The 21,596-nt window shown below is 34.5% G+C and overlaps 1 protein-coding gene across 1 annotated transcript; it reads left to right on the plus strand.

Annotated features, from left to right (window-relative positions):
• The first annotated feature begins 9,910 nt into the window (after nt 1-9,910).
• On the plus strand, nt 9,911-21,325 carry LOC114265204 (ferrochelatase-2, chloroplastic). The gene is given in 11 exon segments (XM_082923593.1): nt 9,911-10,147; nt 11,333-11,657; nt 11,988-12,131; nt 12,412-12,513; nt 13,608-13,711; nt 13,794-13,920; nt 14,816-14,968; nt 19,874-19,974; nt 20,115-20,316; nt 20,467-20,584; nt 20,587-21,325. Coding segments are annotated over 11 exon segments (1,623 nt in total). The 5' UTR covers nt 9,911-10,073; the 3' UTR covers nt 20,760-21,325.
• The last annotated feature ends 271 nt before the right edge of the window (nt 21,326-21,596 follow it).

A 21,596-nucleotide genomic window follows, 5' to 3' on the forward strand; every position in this document is an offset into this window, starting at 1 on the left:
CGGCCCGTGGGGAGTTTTTTTTCGGGAAAAAAACGTCTCATTCTGGATCGGGGGGTCAGGTCCCCGTCGGACCGGTTTTAAATTGCCATCCCTTCTTAGTCTAATTTCTAAACAAGTGTTGTCAATTTGACTAAATTGCCACAATAAAAATAAATAAATAATAAAATTGATACAATTAAAATTATAATGATCAAATTGACATAATAAATAAACTATAATAACTACAAACGAAGGCTTTAACATTTTTTTATATTAGATAGATTATAACATAAAATTAAGACTTTTAATTCATAAGATTTACATTTTATTGTTATGTCACAATTTTTAGTATTTGGAGTAGATTTGGATTGATTTTCCAACTTAAACTTGAATCATTTTTATAATTGAGTTAACTTGAGTCCAAATCAATGTTGCAAGTTTTAGTAGTTGGAGTAGATTTGGATTGATTTTCCAACTTAAACTTGAATCATTTTTATAATTGAGTTAACTTGAGTCCAACTCAAGCTTGATTTTTAAAGATCAGTTTGAGCTGGACAATTTTCTAATAAGTCAAGCTTGAACTAAAATCCAGCTAAATTTGGCTCGTTTAAAGCCTTAATATGGACTGTAAGTCTCTAATCCACAAACTCAATTCGTTCCAAACTCTAGTTTGGTCCTGTTTGTGAATTGCAATTTGTGGCTCAATAATATTCAATATATATCCCCACAAAGAGACAATCAAACTAGTCTAGATATCTAATTATCAAAAAAAATAGACAGACAAATCAAAATAACTCATCATGAATAGATAAAGTTATAATCAACTATAGAGATAAGTCGACAAATATCAAGATAGGTATAACTAAAAAATATACATTTAGATTGTGTTGGTGATAATTACAAATATAATTAAAAATAAAATATCAGAAAATATAAATAATAAAAATTATAATAACTATTGAAAGGGCTGAGGCGCGGAAAATTCGCTCTCTTTAAGGAAATTCAAGGCCTCTGCGGTTAGGCAAAGTCTCACACCGGTGCGGCAGAAAAAACCTAGACTTGTCCCCCAGGATACAACAGTCTAACTAAGTCGTATGGTTCATCAATACTGCACAATTGGTTAAACTGAAAGTTTCATCACATACACCCTTTAGGCCAAGTTTGGCATGTCTTAAAAAAGATAAAAAATCAAAAAGTTACTCAAAAAATTAAAAAGTTATCACTATTCACAAAAACAAAATATTAAAAAAATAATTTTACACACAAAATTACAACTCATAAATCTAACCGGTTTAGATCCTGCGTTTTTTAAGAAAAGTTGCACAATTATGGTGCAATTTTAACACACTTTTGTTCGCCCCGTGGGGGCCATCACGGGTCCCGTTTTGATAATCTAAACTGTCAATGTGTAGAACTCGTCGGATACTACCTGTTTGTAAAAAATAACATTGATCGGATATTGATAACTACATGATCAAATCAATTTTGTATAAAAAAAATGGATGGTGTTACTATTAACGGTTGAAAAAAACAAATCTGATCACATAGCTATCGATATCTGATCAACGTAATTTTTTATAGGCATATATTACTCGACAATTTTTACACATTGAACGGTCCCGGTTATCAAAACGGGACTCGTGATGGCCTCCACGAGCCGAACAACACCGTCTAGTGCAATGCCTAAAAAGTAGATAATTACTTCTTAGCATCTATTTAACCTGCGCAGATAGCACAGCCGTACAACTCACACTCCTAATCTTCTCCTACACACTAATTTATACAATTTTTTAATATATATTTTTTCATAAAAAGTCAAAAAATTAACCAAAACAACCATATTTTTTTCTACAACTTCTTAGTTTAAAAAGTCAAAAAGTACACTTATTTAGGACACCCCAAACAACCTCTTTATTTCTTTGCCTGATAATCTCACACAAATTTAATAAAAAAACAAAATTTCTTTTATTTTTCAAGATAAGAGGTTAGCTCAATTTATAGCAGATGAAAGTTTGGTGGATAAGTTTCTTAGAGGATTCTTGGAAGTTTCTTGGAGGATAAGTATAAGAGAGGAAACTTGGTGAGAAAGTTCCTTGGAGGAAACTTGGAGACAAAGAAAAAGACTTCACTTAGGCAAAGACTTTGAGAGGAAAAAAAAAAAAAAGAAAACTTGGAGGAAAAAAAAAAATCAAACTTATAACACATAATATTAAAATATCTTCTAACAAATCTCTTATTATATAAAATTACAAAAGACCCACATAAATAAATAAACAGTCCATATATGACAAGAGGTTTGTGATGCCGGTTAGTTTAGCCTCCGTTTGGGAAGTGGGTTGACTTTTTGGCTTTTTGGCTTTTTTGGCTATTTTAGCCTGGGCTAAAAAGTTTGGTTTGGGAAGGACTTTTTGGCTTTTTGGCTTTTTTGATTTTTTTTGTGAGAGAAGAGTGTAATGATTATGGGTTGGATGTGATGTTTTGTTTGTTGTGGCTAAAATAGCCTGTTTTGTCTTTTGTGGCTATTTTAGCCCCAACCCAACTTGCCAAACACCACCTTAGTGTGTTGAGAGGATTCTTTATGTGGTGGAAAGCACTACTTGCAAAACTCAATTTGTTGTGTTGCTTATTGGGATTGTTGGTGAGAAGGTGGTTGTGGTCAAGCATGAGATTGAGAAGTAGTTGTGATTTCAAATATTTGGCGCCATTTTTTATTTTGTGATGAGTCATGCACAGCTGTCAGAGGTAGGTTCAAATGTATATGCACATGACATGGAAGACCAGTCCTCCTTTGTGCAGGGAGGTACCTACACTTACACAATAGGGGCCATGCCTTTATAAGAAGCCCTTAATACATTGTAGTGTTTTGGAAAAATTTTTAATTAAAAAAGTTACTTTTTTTTATTAAAAAATCAAAAAATTAACTTTTTAGCTTATTTCCAAAGTGCCCCAATATTACACTAAGGCTTGGTTTGGGAAGCGGATTGGCTTTTTGATTTTTTGGCTTTTTTGGTTATTTTAGCCTGGGCTAAAAAAGTTGATTTGGGAAGGACTTTTTGGCTTTTTGACTTTTTTGACTTTTTTTGTGAGAAAAGAGTGTAATGATTATGGGTTGGATGTGATGTTTTGTTTGTTGTGACTAAAATAACCTATTTTATTTTTTATGACTAAAATAACAAAAAAAATCTCAAATCTTGCTTCCCAAACGGTGTCTAATTAACATAGTTTCTCGTATGTATCACGTATGGCCCCTTTCTCAAGCCACAGATTATATAAACTGCTCACCAAAAATAAGGTCATTTCACTTCATTTGACCCCTATCCTCATTCTGTATACTTATATTTATATTAATATTATGTTATATTATTGTAGAAACAACCATTTCACTGCAATAAAGGGGGAAAAAATAAAAAACAACTCACCTATATGAATATTGCTAACATGGTCTCGTTTGGCAAGTGATTTTTTTAGTCAAAAAGTCATTAAAAAAATCAAAAAGTCAACAACCTATACCAAAATGTCAAAGATTATATTTTCTCTTTATTTTTTGCACATCTTTTTGTAAAAAGTCAAAAAATCATCTCAAACATACTAATTTTTTTTAGTTCATATTTTAGCCAAATAGCAAAAAAATTACTAAATTAATCTGTTGCCAAACGAGTTCAAAACAAAATAGAGAATAATTTTCCCACAAAGTATTTGTTTGTGTACATTGCAAAAGAAATTACTTAAAATTTTAATGTAGAGTCAATTACAAAAAAAAAAAACTTGATTTTTAAAAGAATATTAACTCCTGTTTTGATAAATGATTGAGTTGAAATGTAGCAAGAAAGAAACAATTATTTGTAATTTTTTGTTAAGGCCCAATACTAGTTTTATTTTTTTGTGTATTAAAAAAATATACTAATTTATATTTTGGATACACTAGATAGGAGAGATGAATCCAACTCCGACTTCTTGAGATTTACGACTCTATTAATTGGCTAACCATTATCCATGATAGTTTGTACCCAATAGCCAAAACTTTTTAATCTATATTTTGGACCCCTGAACATTAAATTTTGGTTCTGTCCCTGCCTTTGTGGCTATATTCACTGGTTTTGAATTTGTAGAGGGATTGATGGATACTTGTATTGATGTATTTTATCTTTGGAGAGGCTTCTTTCCCATTGGTTTTGTCACATGGAGGGGTGTGAGGCTCTCGTCTCATTACACAGTCATTTTAATAATCTAAATTGTTTATATTGTAAGATTCGTTAAAAAAATATATTTTTATAAAAAATCAAATTGATTGAATAATTAATGGTTGTCTTCGAAATAAAAATGATCTGTTTTTAAAATTACAATTGCTGCCATCCAAGATGCATTCTGTCGTTTCATTGCGCCCTCATTAATAGGAGAGATGAGAAAGCAGATAAACTTGTAAGATTTTATTTGTCTGTATTTTTGTTGTCGAAACTGATGTTAGTAAAGGGAGAAAAAAAAAAAATAGTTTCACTTGATTACACAAGGGCTTAACGCTTCTTTCGACTCTCTTCTTGAAGAGTTGATAATGAAGATTGTGTCACTTCACAGTAGATAAGTACTTTCGTTCCATTTGGTTACTCTATCAACTAGTTTGAAATGATATCTTTCTTCGATAAGTTTTTTGTGACGTTTCATTTGATATTGTTTTATGGTGCATAAATTTAACATCGTTTTATGGTGTGTGTTGAGCTATGAAGTTCGTTTATTTATTTTTAATATTTTTGTATTTTAGTAACTAGGAAATGTGTATAAATTGTGAAATTTTACAAATTTATTCATAAATTGAAATTTGATCAAAATTGAGAGATTTATTTTTTGGTTAATTGTTAAATTTATCAATTGAAAAATACAAAATTTTATAGTTATGAAAATTGAAAAAATTATAATTTTTTTACTAATTGAAAATTTTCTCAGTTGAAAATTACGATTTTTTTTTTAGTTTTTGTGTTTTACAAAGTATGAACTTTCACAGTTCACAATTGTCTACAAGAATTGTAGAAAAAATTATGTAACTAATAAATTTATCACTTAACAATGGCAAAATTCATCCACAATTTTTTATTCAAAATTTTGTATTGAATATAGATTGCATTTGATAGATTTTATCAAAAATGTTCCAAAAAAAATTGTTTGGTTTGAGTTTTTAGAAATTATTTTTGTTTGGATTTTCGTTTGTTTGTACTGATTTTTTTTTTCATATTTTAGTCATTTTATCTACATTTTAGATACACCAAGATTAGATGCATCTAAAAAGTAAAAAATACTTAAATAAAATATAAAATAAAAAAAAAAAATCACTAAAAACAAACGAAAACTCCCCAAAAAAAAAATGCACTCATTTTTTTTTTTGAATCTTCATTTGTTTTTAGTGTTTTTTTAAAAAACTATTTTAGTCAATTTATTTTACTTTTTAGATGCATATTAATTTGGTGCATCTAATAAGCACAAAAAATGATTAAAATATAAAAAAATACTAAAAATAAATAAAAACTTATTTTAGAATAATTTTTAAAAAATTAAACCAAACATATATTATTTTGTAAAAATAAAGTGGGTCTAATATTTAGGAGATTTTTTTTTAAGGTCCCTGATATTAAGACTTTATAGCATAAAAGACATCTAACATTTTCATAATGTCTAAGGTCCCTCAAGTCAAACTAGGGAAAATTCAATCCAGTGAAATTCTTTGGTCCAAACCCAGAGAAAATTCAATTTAATCTAGAGAAATTCTTTGGTCCAAACCAGAGAAAATTCAATCCAGTGAAATTCTTTGGTCCAAAACCAGAGAAAATTCAATTTAATCGAGAGAAATTCTCTGCTCCAAACCAGAGAAAATTCAATTCAGAGAAATTCACTCTAGTCGAATTTTCTCTGGACTTCATAGAGAATTCTGGTTTATAGAGAATTTCTCTAGTGACTTCATAGAGAAATTCTCTCCAAATCAGAGAAATTCCCAAATTTCTCTGTCTAAATCACATACTCACCCCAGTGATTTTCTTTAGCCATCATCTAAGTTTCTTCAAAAAAATTCTTTGATTTGCATGTCTATAATTTCATTAAAAAGTAGTGCACAAAATGTATTTGATACATTGAACCAAAACTTTTGATACAGTGGCACTAATAACACTATTTGAAGCACAAAAATTAAAAATTTGGCTATAGAGAATTCAGTGGTGAGTGACAGTATTCAAAACAAATATGATTACTATGCTACGGTGGAACTATACATATATCTGTTCTTGAAAAATTGATGGAAACTGATAATTTCTTTCACAACATCCTCTTCAACAAACCACTTAGTGTTATCACTACTTGTGACGATAACAAAAAAGACGATGAACATGTAGATCTATGGATCTAAGGTTGATCTACAAATCTCCTGCGATGGCTCGACAGCGATGAAGCATGGCGATAGATCCAAAAGGAGAGAGGAAGACGAAAGGGACGACGGTGATGGTAGAAGAGAGAGGGGCTAAACAACGCGGCAGAGAAGATTGAAGAGGCGGTAGTGGTTGGCGGTACCAAGAGAAAGGAAATAAGAGTGGTTGCAGAGAGAGAAGCGAGTAGAAGGTCTAGATATAAAAGAGATGAGGGAAAGAGTTTTAGAGAGAGACGATGTGTAGAGGTCGAGAACGAGAAGAAATAAGAGAGAAGAGAGAGAGCGGGAGTGAGGGGCTTTACACATTATAAAATAACATTGTGGATCTCTTTCATTACTGAAAATAGAATAGGAACCTTAGACTAATTGTAACAACTCTCGTCACTGTTTACCAAATAACCACTAATTACCGTTAAACTGAAATTGATTATGACTGATAAGTAAACTGAATAAAATACTGAACTGACTGACTGAAATGGCTGAGTATATCTGTTTAATTGTAATTCTATCTGTTTGGTTATTTGATTATCTGTTCGTGTCTTTGTGTTTAAACTGCTAATTGAAGGCCTTATTGGCGGCCGAACTGGAAACCGATTAGTGTTTTATGATCATCGTAATTTATGTGATTTTATGGTGTAATTATCTGAAAACTGATTAGGTACGATTAAATTAGATTAAAATGAGCTAAATTGCATAGTTGGCCTTATTTACCATTTTGCCACGTGAAGTGGCCCATACCATGATCAACATTTGAGCCTTGGTAAACACCTAGGCACACTTTTGCTCAGCTCATTCCTTGCCTTTGCCGACTAGAGAGAGGGAGATAAGGGAGAGAATTGGATTTCATCTCATTTTGCTTGGAAATTATGAGGATTAAAGTATATTAAGGAGTTCTTTGCAAAATTGAGCTTGTACATCTTGAACTACTAGACCTAAGGTAGATTCATTGCCTCTTGTGTATGTTTTGAATTGATTCTTGCATGGTTTTGAGCAAATTGAAGTCTAGAGCCAAGTTATGGCTCTTAATTGATGAATTTTAACTTAATTCATGCATGCATGCCTATACTATTGAATTTTGAGTTGATTCCATGGAGAATTGTCTCATGTATGCTCATGGTTATGTTAAGTCCATGTTTTCATCTTGTTTTTGGAACAATTGGCTCCTTAGAGCATCAAATTGAGCTTTGAAATGATTTCAATTCATGCATGTTTGCATGTTCTTCGTATTCATGGAAATTGGTTTGAATTGGATTTATTTGAAACACCCTTGGGCTTTGATTTTGCAAATTGAGCTTTGAATCATGTTAAAGTATGAGTTTTGATGTGTTTTCTAGAAAATTGGCCCAAGAGGATCGAAATTTATGGCTTAAAACTTGGTTTTGAGCTTGAGGTTCAAATATGGAATTTCCAGAATTTGGACTCACGCTCGAGCGGGGTGACTGGCGCTTGAGCGTGGAAATCGTGCTCCAGCATTTTGTTCTGTTTTGAAGTCCGCTCAAGCGGAATAATTGACGTTCGAGCGGGACATTGTGTCTCATGCTCGAGCGGGTGCCGAGCGCCCAATCGAGCGTGATTTTCGCCTATCCAGCACTTTTGACTGTTTTGCAGAACGCTCGAGCGGGTAAGTCTACGCTCGAGCGGAAACCTTTGTCTACATGTCAGCTCGAGCGGGGTAACCTACACTTGAGCGCGACTCCTGTTTTCTGAAAAGTCTGAAAATGCTTTTTCAAGTGCATCTTTGCATCCTTATCTCATTCTAAGCATTCTTAGGCCTAGTTTAAGACATCTTATTGAGGATATAGATGTAGAACCACACCAAGGTAAATTAGGGATTAAGTTATTATTTTCCCAACTGTGTAGCTTAGTGTGTGTTCAATCTGTAACTGTGTAGGGTTGGCGACTGGGGACGCGCTCTAGCTTTACTGTAGCCCAGAACTCTGTGAGTAACAACTATGTAAAGATATGTATGTCCTCTATTCTGAACTGTATTGTGGCATCCTTAGCAACTACTGTTACTGACTGTTACTGTTACAGAGATCTCTGTCGGTTCCCTTGTTAGAACCACTACTGTTACTGATTGACGGCCATCATTTACTGCTCGGTCTTTTAAGACCTACTGTTTACTGTACTGTTATGCTAATGGATGTATCACATATGACTGTATCGACTGAACGACTAAAATACTGATTTAATGAACTGTTTTCATTACTGTAAGGACATTCATTCTTAACCCCTTTACGCACTGTGTTATTCACTGGGCTTTGGCTCACTGCTTATATATATATATATATATATATGTAGGTATACAGGCACCAGACCGCAGCTAGAAGCGTCGGGGTAAACTCCAGTTTTGTCAAGCCAACCTATGTGCCTCAATGCGAGGTTCCGAGCCTGCCAAGTTATGGCTTAGGGGTGTTTTAGCTCCCCCTTCCGTCTCTGTAACCGTTTTGTTTACTGTACTATACTGTACTGTATTGTTTAATAGGGATTAGGTCTCTGACTGAATGATTGTATATATGTACATACTGTTTGGTCTGACTGTATATATATATATATATATATTTGAATGAAAAGTCTTTTACATACAGACTGTCACAGCTCATTGGACATTGTCTATTTACTGTTTTGGCTTCCGCCAGCCCTTGTACTCTGTATTACTGTATTACTGTTAAGCAGGCCTTTGATAATCTCGAATCACTGACCGGTTACGGTACTAAACCCATAAGGACAGGTTTGAATCGTGACACAAATTTTCCCTAATATGTACCTCTTAAAAAAGAGTCAACTCAAAATACAAAGGAAAGATTTGCTTTTTATTCATTGTTTTGATCTTTAATGACTTTTGTCTTCAAAATTATTACATTTTATCCTCTTTTTTTTTTTTTTAAACATTTTAAATCCAATTTTGTTTTTTTCCGTTGGCTAAAAAAATTATTAGTGACATTTGTTTCTAAAACTATTCACTCTATTGGGTTTCAGTTTTTTTAATTTATTTTCCAGAAAAATTTGCTTTGTCATTTTTTGTATTTTTTTTATTTATTGTTTTAATATTTTAAGCAATTTTAAAAAATTTTAGACACACTTAATATAAATGCACTTAAAAAATATAATATTTGTAATTTTTTTTAAAAATTAATTAAATACCAAAAATACAAAACAAAAAGAGAAAATTATAACATATTTTTCATATTTTGATGTATTTATTAATTTTTTTCATAAATATTTTACTATCTAGATATATCTAAATATCTAAAAAAGTAAAAAATTACTTAAAATTTTAAAAATATTTATTAAAAACAAAAAAATATAAAAAACAAAAACTTAATTTTCAAAAAACAGAAACCATTGCATTTTTTTGGTTTTAGAGTATTTTAGTTTAGAAATATATAAAATACAATTTTTTTTAAAAATCTGAAAAAAAAAAATGTAGGAGATAAAATAGTTGTTGACCGACCAACATCAGCCAATTGAAAACCTAACCAAAAAAAAAAAAAAAAGGTCAAAAATAAAAGGGAAAGAAATTTGTGAGGATAATTTGTGGGAGGCGTGGCAAATTGTAAAGACAATGGAGAAGGGAGAAGCAGCCTCGGAGAGAGAGAGAGAGAGAGAGCTTTGAACTTTTAGTAGTCGAGCAAGTGCGTATGCTCAGTGAGTCACTGATTCAAGAACACCCAAGAAAAGAAAAGAAACAATGAATCAGTCAATGAGTATGATAAGAACGCAAACCCCTTCTCCATTGTCACAGCCTCCTCCTCCTCCTTCTTTGTAAGTTGTTTATTTATTTATATTTTGTTGGAAACCCATTTATGGAAAGAACCAATCTATTACTATTATTAGCTATGACTTTAATCATCACTTTGTGCAGCGCTTGTGGGCATTCTGAGCTCAATTTTTTGATTATGCTATGTGTAGTTAGTGACTGAATACCCATTTTATTTTCTGATTCTTTTGGTAATCCTTGAAAATGTTTAATCAATATATATATATATATATATGTGTGTGTGTGTGTGTGTGTGTGTGTGTGTGTGTGTGTGTGTTTGTGTATATACATTTCCTAGCATATGCACTGGATCAAATCAGTTATCTAGAGATTGGCTGTGTTTGGTCCAGCTTAATGGAGCTGCTCATAGCTGTGTTTGGTGCAACTCTGCTTAGAGCTTATAATTCGAAAATAGTTTAAATAAGTTGAGAAAAAATTGATTATTGGGAAGCTTGAGAGATATGCTTTTAGCTTCTGCTATTTGATTATCAAATTTCGACTAACAAGAAACTTTACCAAACAGGCATGTATTGCTTATCCAGTATATGGAAGAAAATTGCACACATTACCATAATCCCTTTGTTGCCCATGTCCAATTTTTTTTTTTTTAAAAAAGGAAAGAAAAAAATAGTGAGGGGTCTTTTGTTGATTAACACTCTATTTTGTTGATTATAAAAGCCAAAAAAATAAATGTTATGCTATTGGTTAGCTCAATCAGTGATTGTCAGTCCTATCTATCATGTCCAAATGCCTTGGAAGTGTAATAATTGTTATAATGTTTGTTGCTGTTTCTGTGGGTTTTCCACCTCATCATAACAATGAATTTGTTCCTCTTTTCAAGTTTACCCATCGTGATTTGTTTTCATTAAGCTTCTTTCCTCACTATCTCTTGTCTATAATGGTTGCATTAATATAATGATGTCATCCTTTTTACGTTTTTGAAAACTATTATCAGCTTGTTATGTTCTATTTATTTAGCGTGCATTGTGCTGCAGTACAATGAGTCCATTAACATTGTCTCATAAAAAGTTGTACTAGTAAAATTTATATAGTCTTTGACTTCAGTGTTTCTATTAGATGACTGATTTACTGATTATCAGATATATTTCTATGTATATGATGTAGTTTACTATGACATGGAGCAGTTATACTCAAATGGATTTTCATGTGCTTTATTTTTTGTTTCCTAGGGTATTGCCACAGGCAATGTGTACCTCACAGAGGATATATTGTTGCTTTGGCCAAATGGAAGCCCGTGTTAATTCTAATATGTCAAAACCTTCCCTAGTTGCAAAATTTTCCTCAGGGTGGACTGAAACACAATCTTTATTTTTAAAGCAAACAGTCAACAATTATTCGTTGCCTTTGGGAGCATTATTGACTTCTAAAACTCAAGATGTATCTACTATGGCTTTTAATGGTGATGAGAAGATAGGAGTCTTGTTGCTAAACCTTGGAGGTCCAGAGACGCTGGATGATGTGCAGCCTTTTTTGTTTAACCTTTTTGCTGACCCGGTAAAGTGCTCTTTCGTGCTTTATGCATCTTGTGATCTTTGTCTGAGCCATTATCAGAGAATGTATTATTGCATTTTAATGCACCTCTTTTGTCTGGTTCCACCAATTTCATTTTAAAATATTTAAATAGTAGTGCCTTTTATTTTTACCAAATAAAATAAAATGTGTGTGTGTGTGTGTGTGTTTTTCTTCTTTCTTTTTCTTTGCTTATATCTGTTATGTCTAGTTGCATAGCAAGTTTTCATGTGTTAAAATTTATAAATGTTTTACGCATGGATGGTGGTGTGTGTGATTATGTTAATGTCTAATTGACTTTATACATTTGAACAGGATATTATTCGATTGCCAAGATTGTTTCGTTTCCTTCAAAAGCCATTAGCTCAACTTATATCTGTTCTAAGGGCACCCAAGAGTAAGGAAGGTTACGCTTCAATAGGTGGTGGCTCTCCCCTTCGACAGATAACCGATGCACAGGCATGATCATTAATAGGAATATACGTTCTTTTTCATAGGTTATCTCCAATCATATTTTCACTCAGAAGAATAACCCACTTGCAAAAATATCAGAATCTCCTCTCTGTGGATCTGATTAAAATCCTCAAGCAATGCCATCATCCTCTTTGGTTGATGGTTGGAGAAACTTCCTATGTTATGTAGCACTAGCATACATTGGGGGGTTTCTTAAAAATTGCTTACTTTGTGGGACTTTCTATTTAACACTTTTGCTTCATTGGCTTTTGTTTTCTTTGTTCAGGCAGAAGAGTTGAGGAAGGCCCTTTGCGAGAAGAATGTCCCAGCAAAGGTGTATGTTGGCATGCGTTATTGGCATCCTTTTACTGAAGAAGCTATTGAGCAGGTACCTGGATTGGATAGCTATAGTCCTAGTTTCTAGTGCTGCCTCAAATTATCTAATTATTAAGACACTACTTTTAATGGAGTTTCTTTTCTTTTCATGTTGTGTACTTAGTTTTACATAACATTCTTGTTTAGGGATAGCATTGCTGAAATATTGTGGGATACTGTGATATCGTTCTAAAATTTAATTTAAAACTAGATTTTATAGTTTCATTTTTTTTCTTTTTTACTTCACCCTTCTTTCTTTGTAATTTATATGTTACAAGTAAATATTATTCACTACTACTTTTAGTTATAACAAAAGAGATTCCTTTTTTATCTCGAAAAAAGAAATAATTTAGTTCAACGAATGGAAGATCAACTTCTATCTAACTCTACTAAAATTTAACACAAACCATATGGTTTTTCAAAGCTGGTCTAACTAGGCTGACAAGTAGTACTTGTAGATGATGATGTCGATATAGGGGTAAGGTATTTGTACTTATTCCCAAAAGTATTGGAGATATGACTTCCGTTTATTATATGGAAAAATTCATGCACACGACAAATTGTTGGAAGCACATATTGGAATGTCAACATGGGTGGCATAACATTCATACAAATCATAGAATCCTAAGTTCTGTATGCTTTATGTTGGAAGCACATATTGGAATGTCAACATGGGTAACATCACATTCATACAAATCACAGAATCCTAAGTTTTGTATGCTTTATTATGCTAACTTCATACATCATTAAGATAATGATATTAAATTTGGTTTGGTTTGATCCTAGTTCCAAATACTTCCTTTTGGTAAGTGAATTCAAATAAATATTGGAAGGGTAATTGTCATTCCCATTCACCATCATTTCCCTAATAATTCTTTTGACCTACTTAAGTTTTATTATTTATAATAAAACGTGTTGCTAGTTATTGTTTTATTGATCAAGTATCAATGATTCTACTTTCTCTACAGATGTATGGAAATACATTTTGTTTCAATAATACATAGCATAGAATACTTATTCTTTGGTGGAACTCCCCAACTTAACAATTGATACCAAATTTGTTGGCTTGCTAACAATTGCATTTTCTTTTGATTTATGCTTCTATAGATAAAAAGAGATGGAATTTCAAAGCTTGTAGTGCTTCCTTTATATCCACAATTTTCAATTTCTACTAGTGGTTCAAGCCTTCGATTGTTGGAGAGTATATTCCGGTAATTAATATGGATATATGCTTCTTTCTTATATTGACCTAAAATATTACTTGCTAATGATGGTGAAATTATTCATTGTTAGGGAGGATGAATATCTAGTAAACATGCAGCACACAGTAATTCCTTCTTGGTACCAGCGTGAAGGATATATAAAGGCCATGGCAGATTTGATTGAAAAGGAATTAAGAAATTTTGGCAACCCTGATAAGGTATGACATTTCTTGCAGCTGAATCATCTCGTTTAGTTCAATTATTTTGTGAATGTCTTGTACTTCAAATATTGTCTACACATCACAAGCTTATATGGTTGAGTGTTATACTACATGGTTATATCATTTCAAGCATGTGGCTCCTTTATGGACAGTCATGGATGCATTTTAACGTGCTTAAAACACTATATTCAACTTTTCATTGATTTTATAAAATGAAAAAAAAAAAGAAGTTGAAAAACTTATAGCTATTTATTTGAAAATTATAAATAATCAATCATTTTTTATTTATTTAAACCAAAGAAGTGGGCTGGTAGTGATTTTTCATTCTCTCCATGGAAGGTTGGAGGTGAGTAGGCTGGTTGTGGAAGCCTTTTGGGAAGTATGGTAGACATGTGGCCACCAACAATAGGTTGGTGAGAGGATATTAGGAGGAGAGACTGAGAGAGGAATGGAGACTGCCTATTACTTTTGAAGCATGATAATTTTGCTTCAACGTGGCATATACTTTGTGACAAGGTTTGAATTTTAATATTTCTATAGAATTCAGCAAGTGTCTCCTTTTCCATAGTGTTTTCATGTCATATAAGGTCAAGGTCTGGCCAAGGTGTTAGATCTCATATATTCTATGCACAAGTAAATTAAGGTCCTTATGTTTATGATGAATCTGCATTCATATAAACTTTCTGATATAATTGAGGATGGGGAATGAGTTGTTGAGTGTTGTGCCTTTGGGCACTTTCGATGACAATGGTTTTATGAATCATTTCTATTTCTCGTACCCCCTTAGAAGCTTTTATTTGTCTTGAAGTTGATAGCTTCAACATTTATCTTGTGGCATCATTCAATTTGGTGGTTAGTTGCCAACAATCTTATTTCAAAATACGAATTACAGGTGATGATATTTTTCAGTGCTCATGGGGTGCCACTTGCTTATGTGGAAGAGGCTGGTGATCCATACAAGGCTGAGATGGAGGAATGCGTGGATTTGATTATGGAAGAACTAGAAAAGAGAGGGATAACTAATGCATATACGCTTGCTTATCAGGTGCTTATTTTTGAAAGTTGTTTCAGCCTTGGGCAACTCTGTTTAACTTCAGAATTATCCATTGATAACATATAACTCAAAAGTTGACCATCAAAGGCATTTGAACTAGGTGGTTGTGCAAAAAAGTGGAATCCAATATCTGTTGACGGATTGTTTGGTCTAAAATTTTAAGATGTGAATTCAGTTAAAAAAGAAAGTACTGTTTAACTAATAATTGCTATTCCTTATGTTAGTGGTAGTTTTTTAAACTAAAGCGTAATAGGGTCAACAGTGAGTTCATGATTCAATGTTTTGTTCCATGGTGAGAGCAGGTTGTCATGAAACATTTTAGAATGCACCTTGGACGGAAGCTACTAGATTGACTGAACTCAATTTGCTAAGTGAAGTGATTTATTCATAAGAGTGAGCCAAACTTTGCAATGGGTTGATTAATCTCCTGAGCTACTCCTTCAGTCAAAACTTGTAATTTGGTTGTAACCCGTGGAGTAGCTTTGCTGGCTTCATATTATACATGAACCATGGCCATTCAAGGTCCTCATTTGGTTAATATTCCAAGATTCAATTATACTTGAACCTTAGCTTTGGTTCTTAGAAAGGTGAACCCTTTATATAAAACTCAGTGGTCTAAAATTGGCCACCGGTTCTAGCACCAGCACTTTTAGATGATTAGTATTGATGTATCCCGTGGAGAATCTTATCAGCTAAATTCTGAGTGATCTGCCTCATTATGTTTTATCATGTGCGATCTTCAAATTTTCTAATCTGATACTTATTGGAGCTTGTTTTAATTCTAAATTGCTATTGTTGTTCATTCACATTTGTGTTTTGTGTGAAGTACAAAAGTCATGTTCTCGATATCCCTGTTGAAGCAGATTATTTACAGAAATTTCTATTATTTTTAAAAGTAGATAAAAATGGAGACACTACCTGAATAGCGTGGTTCTTAGCATCTATATAACCCTTAAAGCACAGGGTTGTAACACTGATATCTGTATGTTGTGAGAACAGCCTGAGAAAATGCTTATGGATTAAGATCATCATCTGCAAGGCTACAGTGTGGATACTAAGAGAAGCAGCTAGAAGCCTGGAATAGATGGTCTTTGTTAAAATTGATGTATTATTGATTGATGTATGTTATGTTGAGCTCTCTCCTTTATAGAGGAGAGGGAGAACAATTACAACCGAAAGTAGAGGCACAAATATTAAAGGTACATTATTAAAGCATACTAATTATTATACTAACCTAATTATTAAAGCAGCACTTTACATATTATATTCTAACAGCCCCCCTCAAACTCAAGGAGGATAGGAACCAACCAACTTGAGTTTGGAGAAAGTAACAAAATAGGAAAGTAAACTGATAAATAAAATTGGATAGGAGACACTGTATGGTCGTGTCAGACCGTTGTAGAAGACTGTATGGTTATGGCAGACCGATGTAGAAGACAGTTTATGGGGTCATGTCGGACCGTTGTAGCAGATAATGTTGTGACAGTTGTTGTGACAGTTTACGGAGTCTTGCTGGACCCTTGTAGAAACTAACCGGAATCAATGTCGGAACAGTTTACAGAGTCTTGTCGGACCCATGAAGGAGCTAACCGGAATTAATGTCGGGACAGTTTACAGAGTCTTGTCGGACCCATGTAGAAACTAACCGGAATCAATGTCGGGACAGTTTACAGAGTCTTGTTGGACCCTTGGAAAAGCTAACCGGAATCAATGTCGGGACAGTTTACAGAGTCTTGTCGGACCCTTAAAAAGTCGCACCCTCAAAAGGTGTGCCCAATCTTTCAAAAGTCGTGCCATCAAAAGGCGTGCCCAATCCATAAAAAGGTGTGCCATCAAAAGGCGAGCCCAAGTCATAAAAAGATGTGCCGGACATGATGGCGAGGCGCGTCACCACATTGGCTTGCGCGCCCGTTTTGTCGTCTGGCGTCAAGTGGCGCGCGATGCGCGTGTCTGCCTTGGCTATTTAACTAAGGTTGAGGCGGAGGCTAAGGCAGAGGCTGAGACAAAAAACCTGCGAAAATCCTTTGAAAAAACTCTTCCGTTTCTGAGAAATTGTCGCTAAGAGCTGCAAATCTTGAAACACTCTGTAACCACTCTGTAACCACTCTGTAACCACTCTGTAACCAACCCTTCTCTGAAACACTCAGCAACCCATAACATGGCCTCGTCTTCCCGTTCAGCTATCCAGAATATGGCCTCTTCGTCCCGTGGTCTGCTCACTCTCTTTCCCGACCTCAACGAGTCAACAAGAGAGATAACTGGTGCGGTGGCCAGTGAACCTCAACCAAGCGCCTCTGGTTTTGCTCCGTTGAACTTTCCGATGCGGTCGGTGGAGCAAAAAATGGCGGTGCAAACTGATATTGAGGCCAATCAGTATACTTTGAAGTCATGTGTGGAGACCATGACGGCGGTCACAAACCTGTCGCACCGGCTGCAGAGTAGGACAAATGAGGTGCAGCAGTTAAACGCCCAACTGGCTCTGCTCCAGCTTATGTATAAGGATGCGCGAGCAGAGATAAGTGTGCTAAAGGCGGAAAATAAGGAGCTGAAGCGGAAGGCCACCGTTATGTTCCGATTTGGAGGTCCGCCATATGCTGCAGTGGAGGAGTATGGGGGAGTGAACGTGCTCGGCAGCGTAGGAAACACAGAGGCAACACCGTCAAGGGCCGTCCAGGACGGAGGCAAGAAGAAGAGACCGGCGGCAGAGTAGAGAAGAAAAATCCCGCCTGTGGATGTGGTTGTTTTGTTTTTTTTTTTTTGTTTTTGTTTTGTTTTTTTTTTTTTTGGTATGGTGATCGGGGTGAGCCCCAACATGAATAAAATGAGGTTGAGTTTGGTGTGCAGTTCATCTGCTTCATTTTTTTTTTTTTTTTTTAAGAAATAATAATGAAAAAAAAGATTAATAATAAGAATAATAATAATAAATAAAATGAAGTGTGGGATAAAGGTAAAGAAAAATTTCGGAAGGTTAAAGTAATAAAAAATAAAAACAAAAAAGAAAAAGGGGAGATTCAAAGGTGTTGGGGCGGGTCCTACCACTAAGGGAAAAAGAAGATGATGGGTGTGCAAAACAGTGTGTGGTTCGTGTCCGTGTCAAAAGGAGGAGTAAAATAATAAAAAAAATATGAGTGGGGAACAAGAGTGCGTGGAAAGAAGGAAAAAGAAAAAGTATGGGTTGGAGACTTGTGCTGTTTCTGTTTGTGCATGTCTCTTCTAGCCTGGTTCATTGATAAGTTACCTTCTTTATCCCTCCACTGCACTGCATATTGTCCATCTTTTCCATTTTTTTTTTTTGTTACAATTGACAGATTCAGAAGGTTTTCCTTGAAAAATTGCAGCACAGGAGTCTGCAGCTGTGCCTTCTTGAAATATGATCGAAGCAGACGCAATCCAGTTAGCAACTGGTCAGTCTCCACATCACGAATGGCTCTGCTTACAGCAATTCGACGTTCAATCTTGATTAGGGAGAGATGAGAGAGATAGAGAGAGCCCTCCCTGTTTTGTTTTCTCTTTTCTTCTTTATTCTCCTTAAGAGAGAGAGAGATGGTTACATGATGATGAGGGAGAGGGTTTGGATCGGACGGCGGAGGCGATGACATGCTGGATGGAGAAAACCAGACTATCCAACGCCGCCAAGCTTGCAAGAATGACAAGGACTTGGACAGTAGCTCGGGCAAATGGACTGCAACCCAGTCTGAGGCAGGTCTCCAGGAGGAATGGGATGATAGCTTGCTGACAAAAGAGGAAATAGAGGCAAGGATGCATAGAAAAATGGAAGCAATCTTCAAGAGAGAGAGTAATGGCTTATGCACATGCACACCAGTTACTGAAAGGCAATCCCAAATCAGCTCCAACATGGGCAATGGACATCCGATCTGGTGGGTTTCCCTGGTGGTGGAAATGGTTGGTATGTATACGGATGTGGTGGTGGTAAGTGGTGCACTGGTGGTAAGTGGTGCACTGGTGGTGAAGCAGAGTGAAGGTATGTGTAGCAAAATTCTAGCAGACTAGGTTGAGGCCCGGCGGGCGGCTAAGGTGAGGTTGCCGCCCGCCGGGGAAGCGAAAATACTAGGTTCTAAACCTGCTTTGATACCATGTTAAAATTGATGTATTATTGATTGATGTATGTTATGTTGAGCTCTCTCCTTTATAGAGGAGAGGGAGAACAATTACAACCGAAAGTAGAGGCACAAATATTAAAGGTACATTATTAAAGCATACTAATTATTATACTAACCTAATTATTAAAGCAGCACTTTACATATTATATTCTAACAGTCTTCACATAGCAAAAGGACAAGAGAAATACCTAAAAAGAGTCGAAAGACAGAAAGGGGATATTTTTTGAATAACAGAAAATTTATCTTGATTACTATGGTTATAAGTCAATGTCCTCAGTACCTCAGTGCTGAAGGTGTACTTTGCCATATTAATCTGAATCAAGACAGCTTGAATTACTTCATCTATTGTTCCTGTCAACTAATCCCATTTTATTGAAGAGTATGACCACCAGAAGTTAAAAGAATATTGCTGTTATTAGCACGTGTGATTCAACAAACTTAAAAGAAAAAATGATTGTGTCATGTGCATTATCTTCTAGTAACATATCTTGTCTAGTTGTTTTTTCAGTTTCCTTCCTTCAAAGATTGTATATAAATTTATTTTCATTGAGAAAGCTGAATTATTCTATTAAGAGCAAATATGGGCATCAATTATTTAAAATTTTGTTCCTTGCATAATTAAAATTTTGTTTCTTCCCCAGTTTATACTTTTTTTAATTGTGCACTGATTTCTTTTAACGGGTAATACTCCAATTTTTTTCATATTTTTCCTTGAGCATATTTTATGATTATTATACTGAATTTTGTATAACTTTGGTTCTAAATGTATATATAGAGCAGAGTTGGGCCAGTGGAATGGTTGAAACCGTACACCGATGACACTATCATTGAGCTAGGGCAGAAAGGAGTAAAAAATCTTCTAGCCGTCCCAATTAGGTATGTTGTACTGTCACTGCTAGTCTTGGTGTGATGTTTTCAGATACTTTACTGTCAATGAGCTGTATAGTGTGGCATGTTAATTTTCATAAATTTTCTTGGTTAGAGTTTTATGCTTTACACCCTTGTCCTTGATACAGCTTTGTCAGTGAGCATATTGAAACTTTAGAAGAAATTGATGTTGAGTACAAAGAGTTGGCTTTGAAATCTGGTATAGAGAAATGGGGACGTGTTCCTGCACTGGGTTGTGAACCCACTTTCATTTCAGATTTGGCGGATGCTGTGATTGAAAGTCTTCCATACGTTGGAGCGATGGCAGTCTCAAATCTTGAAGCTCGACAGGTCCGACTTTGGACATTTATATTTAAAACATGGAACTAATGTGGAATGCTAGTTATAATGTGGAACTATTAAGATCTTGGCTTTACTGATGTGCCATATTTTATTTATTTATTTTGTTCTGACTGGACGTTGTGGGTATGCCTTTTGCAGTCTCTAGTTCCTCTTGGAAGCGTTGAAGAACTATTGGCAGCGTATGATTCGCAGCGTCGGGAGCTTCCACCACTGGTCACGGTGTGGGAATGGGGATGGACAAAAAGTGCTGAAACTTGGAATGGGAGAGCAGCTATGTTGGCAGTGCTTGTTCTACTGGTCTTAGAAGTGACTACCGGCGAGGGGTTTCTGCATCAATGGGGTGTGTTGCCCCTATTTCACTGAAAGGAATCTATGCAACTCCCTCTCTCTCACCCTCTAATTCACTATTCTGTTTGGTTGCAGAGAAATGATACGAAAAGAAATTGAAAATATGACTTTTTGGTTTTAAATATATTAAAAAAAATGCAAGTATTTGAGCTTAGGACTGATCTGGTGGTCTGAGGGTAAGTAAATGGATTAGTCATTATTACTATCAAGCTGGACCTATGAGGGAACAGTTATTATGAAACTAATTATATAACCACACAAAACCATCTCACATGGGTGCGAGACTCACAAAAAAAGTAGGACTCATCTCATGTGAGAAGGTTATATCCAGTTCTATAATCTGTTTCTGTGTTCTTAAATTTATTCATGAGGGAATGGCGCTGCATCCTGCGTGACCCAGTTTGGGGGAGAGGGAGCAAGGTGGGGGGGATCACATTTATTGTGATTCATTCCCTTTTCTTTTTTCCTTTTTGTTTTTTGTTTTTGGGGCATAGTATGATGTTTGTATTCACAATATTAATTTCAATTTTGTACATGTCACACCAGATGGTAGTTACACCAGTACTCTTTTAATATGAGTACATTGTAAAATAGAGTAACATTTATTTTTTAAAATTTCTTTTTATTATGGTGATGTGGAATTTATTTATTTATTTGTATGGTATTCTTGTTCCATAATGTTGACACTCATTTTGAAGATAGAAAAACGCAGATGATATGTCCTTTTGATGCATGTTTTCTTTTTTAAAATTTCATAGCCTCAAGTTATTCGCATGTTACATGAGATAGTTCTCTACCTTAGTGTCATAAAATTCAATCTCAAATAATACCTTCATTTAAAATCTCAGCATTCAAATATATATCCTAATCAATCCTCCACTTTAGTGTTGTAAAATTCAGTGATATACACTTCTTGAGGC

This window comes from Camellia sinensis, chromosome 1, assembly GCF_055761805.1.
Source record: "Camellia sinensis isolate YWXY chromosome 1, ASM5576180v1, whole genome shotgun sequence".
Lineage (NCBI taxonomy): Eukaryota > Viridiplantae > Streptophyta > Magnoliopsida > Ericales > Theaceae > Camellia > Camellia sinensis.